The sequence below is a fragment of the Lepidochelys kempii genome, chromosome 8 (assembly GCF_965140285.1).
Source record: "Lepidochelys kempii isolate rLepKem1 chromosome 8, rLepKem1.hap1, whole genome shotgun sequence".
In the NCBI taxonomy this organism is placed as follows: domain Eukaryota; kingdom Metazoa; phylum Chordata; order Testudines; family Cheloniidae; genus Lepidochelys; species Lepidochelys kempii.
The window spans coordinates 20,659,113-20,675,557 of record NC_136387.1 but is presented as its reverse complement, the minus strand read 5'-3'; the positions used below and the strand labels follow the sequence as shown (position 1 = coordinate 20,675,557).

The following is a 16,445-nucleotide window of genomic DNA, read 5'->3' as shown; positions in this document are numbered from 1 at the left end:
CCCCTTAGCCTGAGCCCAAGTCAGCTGGCATGGCCAGTACAGACATACCCTTGTAGACCTATTTCCACACGTACAAACACAGTGCTTAATCTACTTTAGTTTCTGTTCATGTGGGAATGGATCAACTCTATTGACACGGCCATGTTGGATAACTTCTGGGAAGAGTATTTCCACTATTTTAGCAAAACAACTAGTCCACCTCTATCCTTGGATCTTCACAGCATGTTTTGAAACTGTATTTATCTCAAATTTTAGATGGAGAAAGTGAAACGCAAAGTTGTCCAGGGAGGCAGAGTGAGGTCTGTAAAGTGAATCCCAAGTTACTTGTTCTAATCACTGCTTTAGACCAAAGGGCCGCTTTTCCACTGATATGAGTGTGATAGGATTATCTTCACATTCTCCAAATGTGTATATATAGTCCTATGTGTGCTGTATAAACAAAGGCCCATCAGTTTTGTTATGGGGTCAGATAAGGCCTTTGCTACAGGAGGTGCTGTACAGAAGTACAGTCTCTGCCCTTACAATCTAAGATTTGAAATGCAGAATCTAAGATGAAACCACTTCACACGGACAAAGCAATTGGACTTGATGCTCCTGCAGCTGAACACACCCTTAGAAGAGTTTCGCTAGCTGTTCCATTTCTTTGGGCTTCTTGTTTTAAACTCAATTCTCGAGGGTACAGCTTGCCCTCCTCTACTCCTCCAGCTCCTGGCACGGTGGGGTCCCCTTTCTTGTTTAAGCCTAGAGTCCATAGGGCCTGCTTCGCACGGCCAGGCAGTGGGAACCTATCTGCTCCCTCTGCCTCCTGTAACTGTGCAGTGAGGAATGAGCAGCGGGCTTGCGGGCTTGGCGATTGGAGCCAGCCCTGCTCTGTCCTCCAGCGGTGCTGGGGGACTGCCCGCCTTACCCCTCTCGCTGAAAGGTATCAGGAAGTCGCCGGGCGAGGCCTAGCGGCCGCCTGCACCACCCCCAAACTGGACTGGCGCTGTGCTGCAGGAGGCCTGAGCTCCATCCCGCAGGTGGTGGCTGCGGTGCCGTAGGCACCAGCTATTCCCAAGGGCGGTGCCGGGAAACCGGGGTGTCCTGCTGGGGGAGGGGGGGAGAACACAAAGCCAAAAGTGCGCAGGGACGCCCGCCAGGCCGGAAGGCGGGGCCTCGAACTGCCGAACGGCCTGGCTAAGCCAGCCGCGCAGACGTCGCGAGCCCCGTCCCGGGCACGCGCGTGCCTCGCCCTACTTCGGGCCGGGTCGAGCGCGGGTTCCGGGCGAGGGCGGGCTCAAGCCAATGTCACGTGCCGGGCGCTGGTTGGTCGGCGGGGCTGGGGCGGGGCTCCGCGAGCAGCTGTGGTGGGGGCCGACTCCGAGCTGAGGGGGAGCGCGGAGTGGTGCTGTCGCGAGTGTGCCAGAGCGAAGCCCCCAGCCATGGCGTACGGCGGCCTCACTGTGCCCATCATCGTCATGAGCGTTTTCTGGGGGATAGTCGGCGGCATCCTGCCCTGGCTGGTGCCCAAGGGGCCCAACCGTGGGTGAGTGATGGGCCGCCGGGAGAGAAGCGGAGCGGACCCTGGCCCCGACCCCGTCCAGGGCTGGAGAGTGTCGGCCACCCACCCGGCTACCCTCCCTCCGGCGGCGGAGAGCTCCAACGAGGGAGCCGGTCCCGTGGGGAGCTGACCCCGTGTCCCCCCTACCCTGACTGGGCAGGGCAGGGCCGCTCCTTGGGGGGTGGGGGGGCTGTGAGGGGAAGAAGGCTCCTGAGGCAGCGCTGTGAGTCTGGCCTTGCTGTGGTGGCCGCCGTGGCCCCCCGCACCCGGGGAGCGGGTCTGGCTCTTTCTTCCCCTGGGGCCTTTGTCCTCTTCGATTTCAGTTGGAGAACGGGCGTCGGGGCCTTCCCCCTTCAGCTCTCCCCAGGCTGGGTCTCCCGTCCCGTTACCCCGGTAAAGCCTGTAGGGATCCTCTCTCTCTCGGGCACCTGGGCAGGGCATAGTCGGTAAAACCAGCGAAGGGCCCTTGGCAATGAGTGTCTCCACCCTCCTATAATACAGCAGCCGTCCCAGGGGTGGGGGTCCTGCTGCATCTCAGTGGCGCAGACAGAAGTGGTCTTGTGCCACTTGCTCATCGTAGTTCCCTTTTTATTTATTTTTTGTGTCTGATTGAATGTGTCTGACTTGCCCCTCCTGAGCAGAGTCGTGATGGGGGGCGCGGACTAATGTGCTGCTTTCCTGTGATCGCTGACCATCTGCGGGGACTGAGCCTGAGACCCCATATGCAGCTGCTGTTACAGTGTAGATTTGTTTAGCTTCTTTTAATGACACAGGAACATTTTTCTCTGTACATCCTGCTGACTGGAATGCTCTCCCTGTATTTATCCACCAAATCATAAGATGTGGCTGTTCTGTTCTTATGTACTTGGGAAGGGGCAAGTCCACTCTTAGGATGAAGGGGCACATAAGCACTTATCATCAGGGTTTCTCAGGACAAATTTTTTGGCGGCCTCAGAGTGCGGCCACCAACTCTTGCTGGTAGCTGCTGTCATACCTTTTCTAAAATACTTAATTAGCTTTGGGAAAACCCTATAAATGTGCACAAATACATGTCCAAATCATTGCAATTTATTTATTGCTAGCTAGTAAGTCTGCTGTGCAAAGTGATACTAACAAACATATAAGTTTCACTTTACACAGCAGACTTACTCAGCTCTGGCAAGCCTGGGGACAAATGAAGCCCCAAATGGAGGGTCGCGGGAGGGGTGATGGGGGTGGGTGGGGGAGGCAGTGGGGGGCTGAAGCCTGAAGCCCCGCAGCCAGAGCCCAAAGCCCTGCAGCTGGAGGATGGGGCCCAGGGATGGAGCCCGAAGCCTGAGGCTGAAGCCCAGAGGCTGAGCCCCACCACCCCTGGGAAGGTGGGGAACTCGCCTGCTGCTCCAGTGTGTGCCCCAGGTGTCTCCAGAGGGGGGCAGGGTCCAACCCTTGCTGGCAGCCCAAGCAACCAACACCAAGGCAGTGCATCCAGGAGCAACAGGGAGGAGGAGGGGCTGCTACTTTGCCCCCCACACCTCCATCCTATGATCCTGTGGCTGCAAGAATTGAATAATTTATTTGCCCAATTAACACCACCATTGTCTTCTCGTATATAATATATACCATACCATATATATATAATGTATAATATATACCATATAGACCATTCACTGTTTTGCATCTCTAAAATTTCTTGTACAATGTATTTGAAAGATACTGTATACATTATAATTGTATTGTGCTTTAATTTACTTTTTAGAAACACCAGCATTAATGTTAAAGTTACTATTTATGAGCAGATCTATGTATTTTATAGCTTGAAAAGCCAAAGCAAGTTACTTGATCTACCTATTTCCAGTGCTGATTAGGATTTTTATTATCTAGGTTGAACTCTTCTTACAGAACTAAAAACCTACATATAGAGGAATTCCTCTTTTTTATTTTTAAAAAAAAAAGTCATGACACAGAATACCCATCTTCCATTGAGCTACATGGTCAGAACATATGACTCCTTCTTGGAAAACATAATTTTCCCATCTATATGGGATTTTGAAATGTTTGTTCAGCTACGATTTTACCGCTACAGCTTCAGTTGCTTTATTATCATTTTAGTAACACCTGTTCTGACAATCCCCTCCAATAAGGATCTTCCCATTCTGGGCAACTGTCATATTATCTCCAAGATTTTGTTTGTCCTTTGAAGATCTTTAATTTTACAATAGTTACAGTCAACAGGATTCACTTTAAACAAAATAATTGGCTCTTAATTTCGTGGTTTTCAGTGAGACTTTCTGCAAACAGAGTGTCCAGATGAAGAATTCTATATACTGTGCCTTTGGGTGTTCACATATAAATCTAACAGAAAAGGTGCTTTAGGATTTGGTTCTGATTTACTATATAGAAACAATTGTAACAAAGAAGGAAGTTTATTACATGAGATCTTCTCTTTGGAAGTCTTTTTAGACAAGGCTGTGTGGTCTTGTGCTTTGTATTTAAATATTTATACTACAAAAAAAAGAGATGCTTTTATTTGCAAATGGCAAACTAAGTCTGTGCAGAGTCCTAGGTTAGAGAGGCACATCTATCTTCTAATTATACTGTTACATTACAAGAAATTAGATTGTCATGAGAACATTCATATTTTGAGTCACCTTGCATGTGATCAAAGCCAAATGCATTCTTAGGTTTATTTTCTGTGCCTATGACTCTTAATCAGTTGTCTTTTCCTATTTCTTTCTGCAGTGTTATCAACACGATGCTGGTGACCTGTGCTGTTTGCTGTTACCTCTTGTAAGTATAAATAATGCTTCCCTCCTAATAATGGCACAGCTTATAAAATGAAAAAGGCCTCTTCAGTGAATAAATGTTTAGGGGGAAATTTTCAGAGCACCAAAGGGATTTAGGAGCACAACTCCCTTTGAAAGTCAGTGGAACTCATGCTCCTAAATATCTTCAGCAATCTTGAAAAAATTCCGGTTAGTGGATAATATATTTAAATGAGTCTGGATGAGTGTTATTCTCTGACTTATACCCAAAGTCTTAGTACTTTTATATTGATTTATCTTGGCTATTGCTTTCTGCTCTACGGACCTTGAGTTATTCAGCTCAAGCCTCTTGAGGGTTTCTCAGTTCTCGAATAATTTGTATTAATTGTAATAACTGTTTGTGTGTACCTACTATGATAGAGTGGCAGGTCAACTATGCCAAAATCCTTTGAGGTGCCAAGAGCCCTTGACTTCCACTGAAATCAATACTGTGCTCCTTGATTATGCCTTATTTTATGGTATTAATAACAATTCTTTCTTAGCCACCTAATGAGCAGCTTCTGCGCTCCTGTGAACACTTTGCAACCCTTTTTGCTTCCTATATCATCTTTTCTTGTCAATAAATGGATGAGTTATAGGTACAGTCTGCAGTGAAAACCTTTAATTGTGTGAAATGACTTCTTCCTCTTGATAGGGCCTTGTAATTGAGATCAAAATATCTTTCAGGCCATTTCTACACAGCACTTTTTTTTTTTTTTCTACAAGTACAGACAGTAAACTGACATACCTGTTGTGGGTACAACTTGCTAGGTGACTTGTTCATAATTCAATGACCGAACATTGGGAGTGTTCACACATTCTCTAGTTGCAAACCATCACTCATAACATACCATGGTGATGAGCTTAATATAAATAACCTCTTAGAGGGATATATCTCAATTTCTGGGACTTTGAGTGCAGGGATTGGCAGCACAAAGCCATATTTTTAGTGTCTGCATTATTTGTAGTACATGGCATGTTTAAAGTAAGGTCTGTCTTGTTCCATCTTGAGCTGGCTTGGGACACGAGCTTGTGTGGGTTTAGCTTGGTTGAATGCTGTGATATGCAGGTTTTATACAAGCAAGGTCCAGTTTCTGTTTATGGTTAAACAGGCCTGAAGTATTTCACATGTGAAGCCTTATGGAATCTGCCTCCTGACTGACTTTTAAAAACATGCTAGACCAGGACATATCCTATTTTAAAAAAGCCATTTTAAAAAAAAATCTATATTTAAATATGAAAAGATGTCTGTACATAAGCACTGGGAGCCCTGTCCGTCGCACTTGCAGTTTATATAGGAATAACCACCTAGTAACATAGTTATGCTCTCACAAAATATATACTAACCTAACTTGACTTACTGGCTGAACAGCAGAACATACCCTTAGGGCTTTTGATGCATGCCATCAAATAGATAGCTTAATATAAATGTTAAGTTATTTCTTGTGTGGGTATCTGCCTATTTAAGGATGAGTACCTGGACCATGCTGTCTTGTACTTGTGGAAAGCAAGTACTAATTGTGGTAGGGGAAGCTGGGTGTTCTAAGAAATGCCTAAGAGTAGATTTTAATACTTAAATTGGACCAAGACTTGGCTGTCAGAGAACTACTGGATGCAGTGTAATGAGAAGCCTCTACTGATGAATTTTCAGCTGGCATATGTGGGAATTGTATTCCACAAAATGTTAATGAAATCACACACTCATACACTTAACTGCTGTGAATTCATGAAGGTGATTATATAGAAAGTCACTGGAGGCATCTTTATCCAACTTCCTTAGACTCTGTGTGTAAACACGAATATTTGCCAGATTAAATATCCATAATGTGTTCCTTTTATTTCACCATGAAAATTACATTTAGACTATGAGCAGATGAAGTAAATTATGATTTGAAAGAAGAGGAGCATAATATGGCTGTAGCATCTTGATTTTAGATAGATTCAGAGCTCCTAATAGAGGAAGCATACTGCCTCTTTCTAGGGAAATGTGAATGGCTTGTTTATTTGTATTTAGTAGCAGTGCTGTGGTCCCAATAATTTGAATTTTGGAGTGTCACTGAGTCTGCTTCTCAGGTTCGTAGAGATCCAGTGCATTGTGAAGTAATCAGGTAGGCCCTGGCAAGACTGCTATCTACTGTACATGTGTACAAGTGAAACTGAGAAGCAAAATCCTCACTTACACTAGTAACTCTTTGCTGTGTTTGATGGTCTTTCGGGCACAGTGATTCTGCCCATTTAGCTTTGAGGCACTGTGTTTGTCTCTGCTCTCTAGTTTGATTTATTTATTTATTTTAAATCAAACAGAAAGTTTGAGGAGAGTAGGAATTGGGATTCCAGATTTCTGACTTTGGCCCTGTCACTGATTTGCTTTGTGGTCTTGGACAAGCCACTTAAGGCTAGCTTTTTTTTTAGGTACTGAGTAGAGGCAGTTCCCCTTGAAGTTAATTAAATTTAAGGGTTCTCGGAATCCCTGGAAACTAGGTTCTTTACTTTTCTGTGCCTCAGACTCCTTATCTGTAAAATGGAGATATTTACTTCACAGAATGACTGAGGCTTGATTGAATGCTTTGAAATCCTCAAACAAAAGGTGGTTGTGGAAGTATTGAAAGAGGTTAGCAATTGCTGTACCTGGAATAGGGCAGTGATAAAACTGCTCTTCATTAAAACGTCTTGTAATCTGCTCTCGTGTGTTATTGAATGAAGGATAGATTATTTGCATTTATTAAAATTGTCAAACATGTTCCCAGGATTTATTCGCTGACATTCTCAGTTGCACCCTGCAAAAAAGAAAAAGCGGAAGAAGCTAAAGTCTTCATACGTGATGTCTAAGGCTATGCGTACACTACGGACCTTACAGCAGCACAGCTGCACCACTGTAAGGTCTCCTGTGTAGCTACTCTATGCCAGCAGGCGAGAGCATTCCCACTGGCATAATTAAACCACCCCAATGAGCAACGGTGGCCATCTTGGTGAGATCGCGTCTCCCGCCGACCTAGCGCTATCCACACCTGCGCTTTTGTTGGTGAAACTTATTTCGGTCAGTGGAGTGACTAGCAAAAGTTTTGCCAACAAAAGTGCTAGTGTAGACAAAGCCTAAGTGGCTTAGTGAATACACAGTCAATCACATGGAATTTGGATTCTATTTTTACAAATGTGGAGGAGAACTGATGTCTCTTCTGATGCTCCAGGGTGGAATTGCCTTGTGTTGCATATTTATGGATTTTTTTTTTTAAATAGTTTCTGGAAATGTTGCACTTACATTCCATTTGTTAATCCTATTGGAGCTTTGGGATTTTAGATGAAAGGTTCTTTGTGTGAAAGTATTTATTATATTGGTATCAGAGTCAAATTTGATGTTAACTGCACTGTCACAAGTGTAGTCCCCTGTACTTAAGATTCTCCTGCAAGGACCTGTCACTCTGCTGAAGTGGCTGTTCCCCGTCATACAGTTTTTACAAAACTTTTATCCAGAAATTCTGGACTAAATAAAATGCAAGTATAAAAATTATTATAATTTCTTTTAACTTTTGATAGCACCAGTCTTAATGAAGTTCAGTTTTGTAACTATTAAATGCCACTTAACTACTTGGCACTAGCCAAATACATCCACATTAAATTGAATTTATTCCAATTTAATCTCAATTAAACAGCAGTCATTCCCATTCGATAAAATAAACTGGCTTCCTCCGTGTGGAGTTGGTAGGGGTCATCCAAATTAAGCTTATTGACTGTGCTGTACAAATTTGGTTGCTTTATGGGAAACTTTACACAATTTACTGTATATCCTTTTGTGCGTGTGCTGTATGCTGTACCTTGCTAAAAGAAGTGTAACCAAAACCTCAGGAGCATGGTGAGACTCAAAGCAGAGTATGTAGTGGTAGTCTTTATTTATTTATTTATTTATTTATTTTTTAAACAGAAGAAAATTGTTCCATTTTTGTAATAGTCTTAGCTCATAAAGCTGTACCAGCAAAGCCTGAAATGTCCATTCCAGGTCTTTTTTTCCTATTGTCTTTTCGATAAGAAGTTTTTCTTTCTGTAATTCCTTCCATCAAAGACCCAGGGTGCTCCGCTACATCTATTTTGAGATCACCGAAGCCACCTCTGAGGTAGAAGATATTATCTGTGTAGGAGCACACAGCAGTAGTACCCAGTGGTTCAAAATAGAGAGTTTGGAACACTCCATCAGTTGCATCTGCAGGAGAATTCTGGGTGGGCTGACTGTAATTACCCAAACTGGAATCTAAATAGAAACCAGAACCTGAGCTCTTACTCCGCTATAGAGAGAGACAGATTGTAGTGCTCAGCCCATTAGAATGGAATTAGAATAAAAATTGCTCTGAAGTCTATACAGTAATAAAATGACATGGTTATACTTGATCATGATGGACCATCATTTCTTTGAGTTAGCATGATAATTAACACTGACTGTTGCAGGAGGTAGCATGTGGAATGTAACAGCACTAAAACATTAGATGTTGGATACAGAGGTTTACTTTATTATGCTCTGATAGAGTTTCGTGTAAAGCAGCCCTGTGTAAGATAAATGTGTGTGGAGAAGCTTTCCACAGTTCTGTCTTTCAAAGCACTGAACCCTGTGCTCCCCTACCTTCTACTACTGTGTTCTCAGTGATCAGACCCCCAGCACTGCAGGGAAGTAATGAAGCTAAAGAACAATCTGTAATGGCACTGCGCTTCAGAAGTTCGGTAAACAGCATGGTCCTAACAAATAGCTTTTGAAACCAGTACAGTGTTTGCCTAGAGCCTAATTGTACAGCTGTGGACATGTCAATATTCAGAATGCACTTCCAGCTCATTTATTTCACAGCAGTTCTGGGTCTGATCTCAGTGAACATAGGGAGAGGTCTGGGCATGTATGTTGGTGTCTGGGGTTCCTTTCTCTGCACAGTGTAAAGAGGCAAATTATCCTATTACAGCAATCAACTGTTTCTGTCCTTCCCCCCCGCCTGTGTTAGTTCAGGAAGTTAATGACAGTTAGTACAATGCACTCTGGTACCCCTCTAATCTGCCTTTTGTATCTGAAAAATAACTTGTAAGTGGGCTACACATAGAGTTCTGGTGATGGAGGGGAGAATTTCTATCAAATCAATGAACACTTGAGGGATTTGCTTGATATAGTAAAAGGATTAGGCTAAGTTCAACATAATGTGTGTGATGCTGAGCGACCCTTTCCCTGCAGTAGCTAGGGATAACAAAATAAGTATTCTGGCTCTTCAGTTTACAAGGGAGAATGAATTGCTATTTTCCTACTGGTCCTGAGTAGACATTTACCCACTTCATAATATCCATTGTGCATATCAGCATGAGTGACTGGCCTCAGTTGTTGATTTACACTCAGAATACTATTGAATGTGTGAGGAGTGAGGGGTTGTTAGCATACTATGGGCACAGCATTTGCTTGACTTTAGCTAGTGTCCTACTTAATCTTAGTGTTAAAAATAATAATAAACCCCCCTAAAAGCAACACTAAAATTTACAAATATTTATTTTGTCAGTGCCAAGAGGATTGACCTTCCTTTTATCTAACCCTGCATCTTTTGCCTAAGGCTTCTGTAGCCATTTTGAAGCTGATCTGACCTGCACTTCATTTGCTTGTTAAAGCATCCAGGTTTATGTGGAATTTTCCATGACTGCCTAAGCACTTTGATGCATTTTGTGGCAGCTCCCAGTCAAAGCTGCTCTGCTTTTTCTCCTCCTCACAAAGAGTCTACAAAGAGCAGATGGATAGGTCAGTATGTTCACTAAACATGTTTATAGCGTTAGTATTTTACATAGATGTAAATCCGTGAAAATAAGGTTTCTTTGTCAATATTACAAATTCAGAAAAAGCCAAAGCAAGTACATCTTATAATACTGAAATATTTATTTCTGTTCAGCTTGCCTGGATATTTTCCACATCCCAGATTCCTCTTGTTCTGCATTCTGGCTGTGGTTTCTGCTGAGTTAGTCTGTCAGCTGCTCTGAGGGAGAGGCTGCTGCTAATCTGGATTTTGTTGTCATTGACATTGTTTCAGTAGCTTTGCACCTCTTTGATCTAGACACCCATTTCTCTGACTTCCGTTCTAAATTTGTTCTATTTTTATTCTTACAAGAATTATATTGGGGGCTGGTGGTTTGAAAGTGTTCAATACATTTCATTAAGACCTTTTATTGGATCGTAATGTTCCTTGTAAAGCCAAGCCTAGTATCTCTGATTTTATGGGGGGGATGTCTCAGACACAGAGATTAAGTGATTTGGCCAATGTTGCATAGTAGGTCAGGAATTTTCCAATTCCTGTTCCTTCGTTTTAACTGCTAGATTGTACTTCCGTCCCTCAATTTAATCTTCGTTGTAATGTTTATTGGTATAAAAGAGGTTCTGCTTCAATTCAAATTTCATGTATATTCTGTATATCTAAACGTTTTGGCACAGTTATGGTTAAAGTAAATGAGACGCATACTCCTTATTTGGAAGGTGATGTGCTTTAGTAACTCTCCGTGCCTTGTACTGCCATTTAGAGAGGCCTTGAGTAGCTCTGGAGGCAGTGTTGTTGGAACATGGGCCCAGAGGATGGGAATGTGTCCCAGAGCGCTTCACCTTTCAAGAAGAAGCAGCAACGAATTAAAAAGATACTATTAAATCCAACTGACAGTGTCACTTTAAATTGAACAAGATAGTTCTCAGTCCAAACATGCTAGTCTTCTGAGGTGTAATACAGTGCTAGAGCTCTTTCATCTGTGTCAGACTTTTAGGAGTTTAGCCTTAGCAGCATTTTGACTTGGTGTTAGACCTTTTGCGATGTTGTCTTACCTTCTCCTGATACCCTTTATGCTTTGGCCAAGTCATCCATACTCTTATGTGTTTTTTTTTTTTTTTTACCCCCCCTTTCAGTTGGCTGATTGCGATCCTGGCCCAGCTCAACCCTCTCTTTGGTCCACAGTTAAGCAATGAAACAATCTGGTATCTTCATCATCAATGGCCTTAAGGATGTCTGTCCTCTGTGCTGCCTTTTTTGTGGACGAGGTAAATATGGTTGGAGACCTTCTCCAGTTATGTCTTTGGGTTTGCTAAATGCTCAGTGAAAACTTACACAATAGCATGGATAATGGGTGGGCAGTTTCACAAGAGGAAGCATCTTTTCGCAGTCTGTAACAATGAAGGATTTGAGTTTGGGACTGGGTGCTTTAATCTCATTTGGAGACTGAGATGTTAGAACTAGGATGCTTGATTTCTGAAAAGATGGGGAGGGGAGTGCCACACCATGTGACAGCAGGTGGTGTTGAGGGAACCATCTGTTCCTCCTTCTAGCAACAAAATGAGAGTCCTGAAAATGGGTATGGGAAGGGGGGGATATCTTTTTTCTTTAACACTTATCATAAGTTGGTTTTCTTATTTAACAATCATCAAGTGCTTACACTATTATGGTTGAGGCGACCTGACTATCTTTCTGCAGACCAGGTAGTCCTCCCACCTTAACTGTCCAGAGTAACATTATTATCATTTGTATTATTGTTGTGCCTAGGAGCCCCAGTCATGGACCAGGACCCCATTGTGTTAGGCCCTATACAAACACTGAACAAAAAGACGGTTCCTGCCCCAAAAATCTTACAATCTGAGGGCTGGTGTACACTACCCATTTAGGTCAACATAAGGCAGCTTACATCTGCCTAATTATGTCAGTGTCTACACTACAGCCTTGCTCCCACTGATGCAAGAGCCATACTACACTGACATAATAACTCTACCTCCATGAGAGGCATAGGACTTATGTCAGTATAGTTAGGACAACGCAATGTCTGGATAGACGCTGCGTTACTTAAGTCGGCTGTTGATTGTCTTGTCAATTTTACGGCAGGAGCCATGAAATTGACGACAAAGCAGGGCAGCTATAGCCCAGGGTCCCTCCTCCCACTTCCAGCGGGCAAGGGGGAGGTGAGAAGCCCTGGGCAGTTCTCTCCTGTTCAGCCCCTCCCCTTGCCCTCCACCCTGGGTGGCCTGCCAGGAGCCTGTGGAGCAACTGGGCTCCTGACAGGGAGCTGCCAGCAGAGCTGAGGCGCCGGGCTCTCTGCTCCCCACACTGCCCCCTTAGGTCGTTGCAAGCCTTCCTGGTGAGGACGTGCACCACTGACCCAAGGAGGGTAGTGTGGACATACAGCCACCACCGTATGCGGTGATGCAGGTCGACCTAATATAAGTCCACTTAAATTTCTAGTGTAGATGTACCCTAAGTATGAGATGAGACAGTATTTGTCAGCATGACAGGCAGTGGTCTCAGCACGCCAGCAGCCTGACCATTGTCAGGTTTTTTGTATTGTGGCAAAGGGGAGTTTTAAGGAGAGTAGTGAGGTAGTTTTGCAGATGTGTATAGAGAGCTTCCCCCCAAGCAGGTGGGGCAGCATGGGAGGAAGCACAAAGGTGCTTATTTGAAAATGTAACAGTTGCGTGAGAGAGGCTGGTATCATAGGCCGATTAGAGGCAAGAATCAACAGCAAATGAGAGATGATGGGTAGAGTGAGAATAGATGGTGAAAGTCCTTGAAAATAAAGATGAGCAGTTTGTTTGATGCAGTACAACTCTCCTCTCTAGGAAGTCGGTGCAAATGACCAGAATGATTCTAGGTCGCTCATGACAGTGTGGGAGCACTACCCCATAAACTTGCAAACCAACGTGGTATTTTTAGTGCTGGCCAACAAGATAAATAAACCTCGTGGGCACTAGCTGAGCAGTGCTATGGGAATACCTCTTGAAGCTTCTGCTGGACACATCAGAAACCATCACCAGGACTGAATGGTTTTTGGAGGCACAATTAATCCAGGCATCCTCTTTGAAGGGCTGGATTTGGGAGCAGGAGATGTAAATGGTGACTTGCTGTGCAAACAAGAACAGTGGGGACCAATTCCATGACTTTGTTTTTTATGCTGATCAAACTGAATTAATAATTCAAAGCACTGTGTTCTACTGCCTTTGTCTTGCAGCTTTAATCCCCCCTCACTACTATAATTTTCTGTTCTTTTGAAAGAGTTGAACAGCAGTATATGGATGATAGCTGACATTGCCACTCAATTGGATGTTGGTTGTAAAGCTTGTTGAGTACCAACCCTTAAGCAAAACTCTAGTGTTTCCAAATCAGGCCGAGCCTGACAAGTATCAGACTGTGGTGTATGTAAGTCTCTGTTTGCTAGTTTTTCAGTAGAAGCCAAAGGTAGGCTGGGATCTGCTGCAGATAGAAAGCTCTAACAGTGTACAGTGGCCAAGCTGGATTTGTTTTGTGTGATTGTGCTGGGTCTTGTTTCTGCTGAGTAATGACCTTGACCACAGACAGAAAGGCTGGCATATTCCCAGAAGGTCAGGGGATTGGAATTGGAATATAATCACCTGCACAGAGTGGACACTTGGAACTAGAGGGTGGGACTTGCTTTTAATTAATAATGAACCGTCTGCTCCATGGTCTGTGCTGCCACTAGCAGCTGGAACAAGCTAGAGTGAGAGATGGAATCTAGACTTGGCTATCCGGAAAATATCTATTGGAAGATGTTTCCCTTTTAGTGGAGTAGCATCCCAAAGCATTATAAATAAATTGGTACTGAGGAAAAGAAGGGGGATTAATATCTGATAGAACAGGGGTGGCAAAATACAGCCTGCGGGCTGGATCCGGCCCGTCTAACATTTCTGTCTGGCCTCCTCTGCCCCCTTGTGATCTCCAAGTCCGGGCCACTAAAAGTCTTGCGGCGCAGTGGGGTGCTCAGGTAGGTTGCCTGCCTGCCGTGGCCCCACACCGCTCCCGGAAGCGGCCGGCTGCTGCTGGCACGTCACTGCGCACCCCTGACAGGGGAGAGGCGGCTCTGTGTGCTGCCCTCCACCCCCAGCACCATCCTCACTCCTCCCATTGGCTGTAAACCGGCCAATGGGAGCCACAGGGGTGGTGCTTGTAGGCGTGGGCAGCGCACAGAGACCTGCTGCCCTCTTCCCCCTCAAGGGGTGCCCAGAGATGTGCCAGCAGCAGCCAGCCGCAGCCACTTCCAGGAGTGGCATGGGGCCATGGCATGCAGGCAGCCTGCTTGAGCCCTGCTGCGCCGCCGGCTGGGAGTTGCCTGTGGTAAGTGCCTTCCAACCAGAGCCTACACCTCGCACCCCTGCCCCAAGTCAGAATCCCCTCCTGCACCCAAACTCCCTCCCAGACCCTGCACCCAATCCCCTGCCTCAGCCCAGAGCTCCCTCCTGCACCATACTCCCTCCCAGAGCCCACACTCCTCACCCTCTCCTGCACCCCAACACTCTGCTCCAGCCCAGAGCTCCCTCCTGCACCCAAATTCCCTCCCAGACCCCACATTAATATAGTAGAAATGTGCAGCCTGTGATGACTTACCAAAATTCGTGGAGTGGCCTCCCTGCAAAAATTATTGCTCACCCCTGTGATAGGATGACCAGAAAGTCCCTCATCTGAAGGAAAGGTGGGAGAGTGAGTTGGAATCCAGTCAAATGATTGTCAGAGAATCCAAATTACTGACTGAGTGCCTTTCTGCTTGACTGCTTGTGATAAGTAGCTATAAAGCAACTTGTGTGGGTTTTTAACCTTCAGTTTGCATGGTGTGTCTGAGTTACACATGTGTGTTCTGGCCTGTGTGAACAGAAGAAACATGTAATAACCATGCTGGGTATTGATCAAGATTACAACATGGTTTTCTAAGCATCTTTTACTGTCCAGAGGTAAGAAACTTTCTAACATGCTTGGCCAACCACAAGCATGTTGACAGGGCTGCAGGCTGGAGCAGACTAGCTAAGAGCTCCAACCTTGATTAGGCTATTGAAGAGTACCAATCTCTTGCTTGTCCCTTCTGCCATCAGTGTACCGATGGAGCCACACAACCTTCAGTGGGCTTCTGCTTGGCAAGTTCTGGAGCAAGATTGCAACTGAAAGAGATCTTGGATGTGCATCCCTGGCGTTACTTTGGAGATTCTGTGCACACACTACTAAATTCCAGGGCACCCGCCAGAAATCCCCTCAGGCCCACTTATAAAACTGCACAACTTCCCAGGTGGTAGCTTCTAATATGACCGAATTAAACATGATAAATGTACTAACACCACAGATTATGCTGATTTGGGGATAGATCTCTTCAGAAAGAACTTTCAAACACCCAAGCAGATGAATTCTGTCCATACTCTGTAGTTATTTGGCCACAACTGTTCCTTTACAGCATAGCATCTTCCTAGAAAGCAAACAGCCATGGTTAATTCACTGAGCAGCTCTTCAGCTAGTAAATTGCCTCGATGAAAAAGAGTGACTGACTTGCCTTTTGCTTTGCAGGTAAAGAACATATTTCCTCTAGATGTAAAAGCTACATTGATCCAAAGATGCCCTTGACATAGCTGATTGGATACCAAACCTGCTTAATGCCTTAATGTTTGTATTGTGCTTAAAATGGCTTGTTCAAAGCCCTATATTTTTCTCCTGGTTTCCTTTTATGCTGTTTAACGATGTGCCTAATACATAAGATTTATACCTCCTTTTCTGTGTTATAAACTCCTTGTTTCGATTACACTTGAAATTTAAGTTCTAATTTTTTTTTCTGGGATATGTGAGTTTGAGGGCAGCCCTCTTCCTTGTCCTATGTGTTGCTCATTCTCCATGAGCTTTATGAAACTTCCATACACTAGGCTGCAAAAAATAAAGTGTGCAATAAAACTGGTGGCTGGGAGATGCTGCCACATGTTTGGCATTTATTTTTACAATGGATTGTATTCTCAAAAAGTTTATTCCCATGTACACAGAAATTTAAGATTAAAATGAATCTGCTGCTTTATGTGAAACATTCTTGGGAAGCATCTAATGGTTGTATAGTTATTTTGGTTTTGGGTAGATTTCTGTAATGTTAATTTTGCTTAGTTAGTCAAAGAGTTCAACTTTAGAAACTTTCAGAGCTTTCAATATGCCTGTATCTAACATTGCCTGTTATTTCACTACACCATCTGAATGTAAGCGTTCTTATCCAGCTGACTCCAACTCTCCAGCTGGTGGTCTATACTGAGGGAAATTACTTGGTTGCTTTCTCTCTCAATTCTTTCTTGTAGTGTTTCAAGCTGTTCAACTTCAGTATGTATATTTTCCATGATATATATAGTA

At 44.2% G+C, this 16,445-nt stretch overlaps 1 protein-coding gene across 1 annotated transcript; it reads left to right on the top strand.

The window, feature by feature from the left end:
* The first annotated feature begins 1,326 nt into the window (after nt 1–1,326).
* ATP6V0E1 (ATPase H+ transporting V0 subunit e1) lies at nt 1,327–16,132 on the top strand. The gene is made up of 4 exons (XM_073355797.1): nt 1,327–1,525; nt 4,259–4,306; nt 11,213–11,344; nt 15,630–16,132. Exons 1-3 carry the CDS (start codon nt 1,422–1,424, stop codon nt 11,304–11,306), a joined length of 246 nt encoding a protein of 81 aa, XP_073211898.1. The 5' UTR covers nt 1,327–1,421; the 3' UTR covers nt 11,307–11,344; nt 15,630–16,132.
* The last annotated feature ends 313 nt before the right edge of the window (nt 16,133–16,445 follow it).

Excerpts from the sequence above, each read along its gene's own strand:
- ATP6V0E1 (XM_073355797.1), top strand. The coding sequence starts at position 1,422 with ATGGCGTACGGCGGCCTCACTGTGCCCATCATCGTCATGAGCGTTTTC. Across the intron at positions 1,526-4,258 it reads CCCAAGGGGCCCAACCGTGG|TGTTATCAACACGATGCTGG; the intron begins GTGAGTGATGGG and ends TTCTTTCTGCAG. Across the intron at positions 4,307-11,212 it reads GCTGTTTGCTGTTACCTCTT|TTGGCTGATTGCGATCCTGG; the intron begins GTAAGTATAAAT and ends CCCCCCTTTCAG.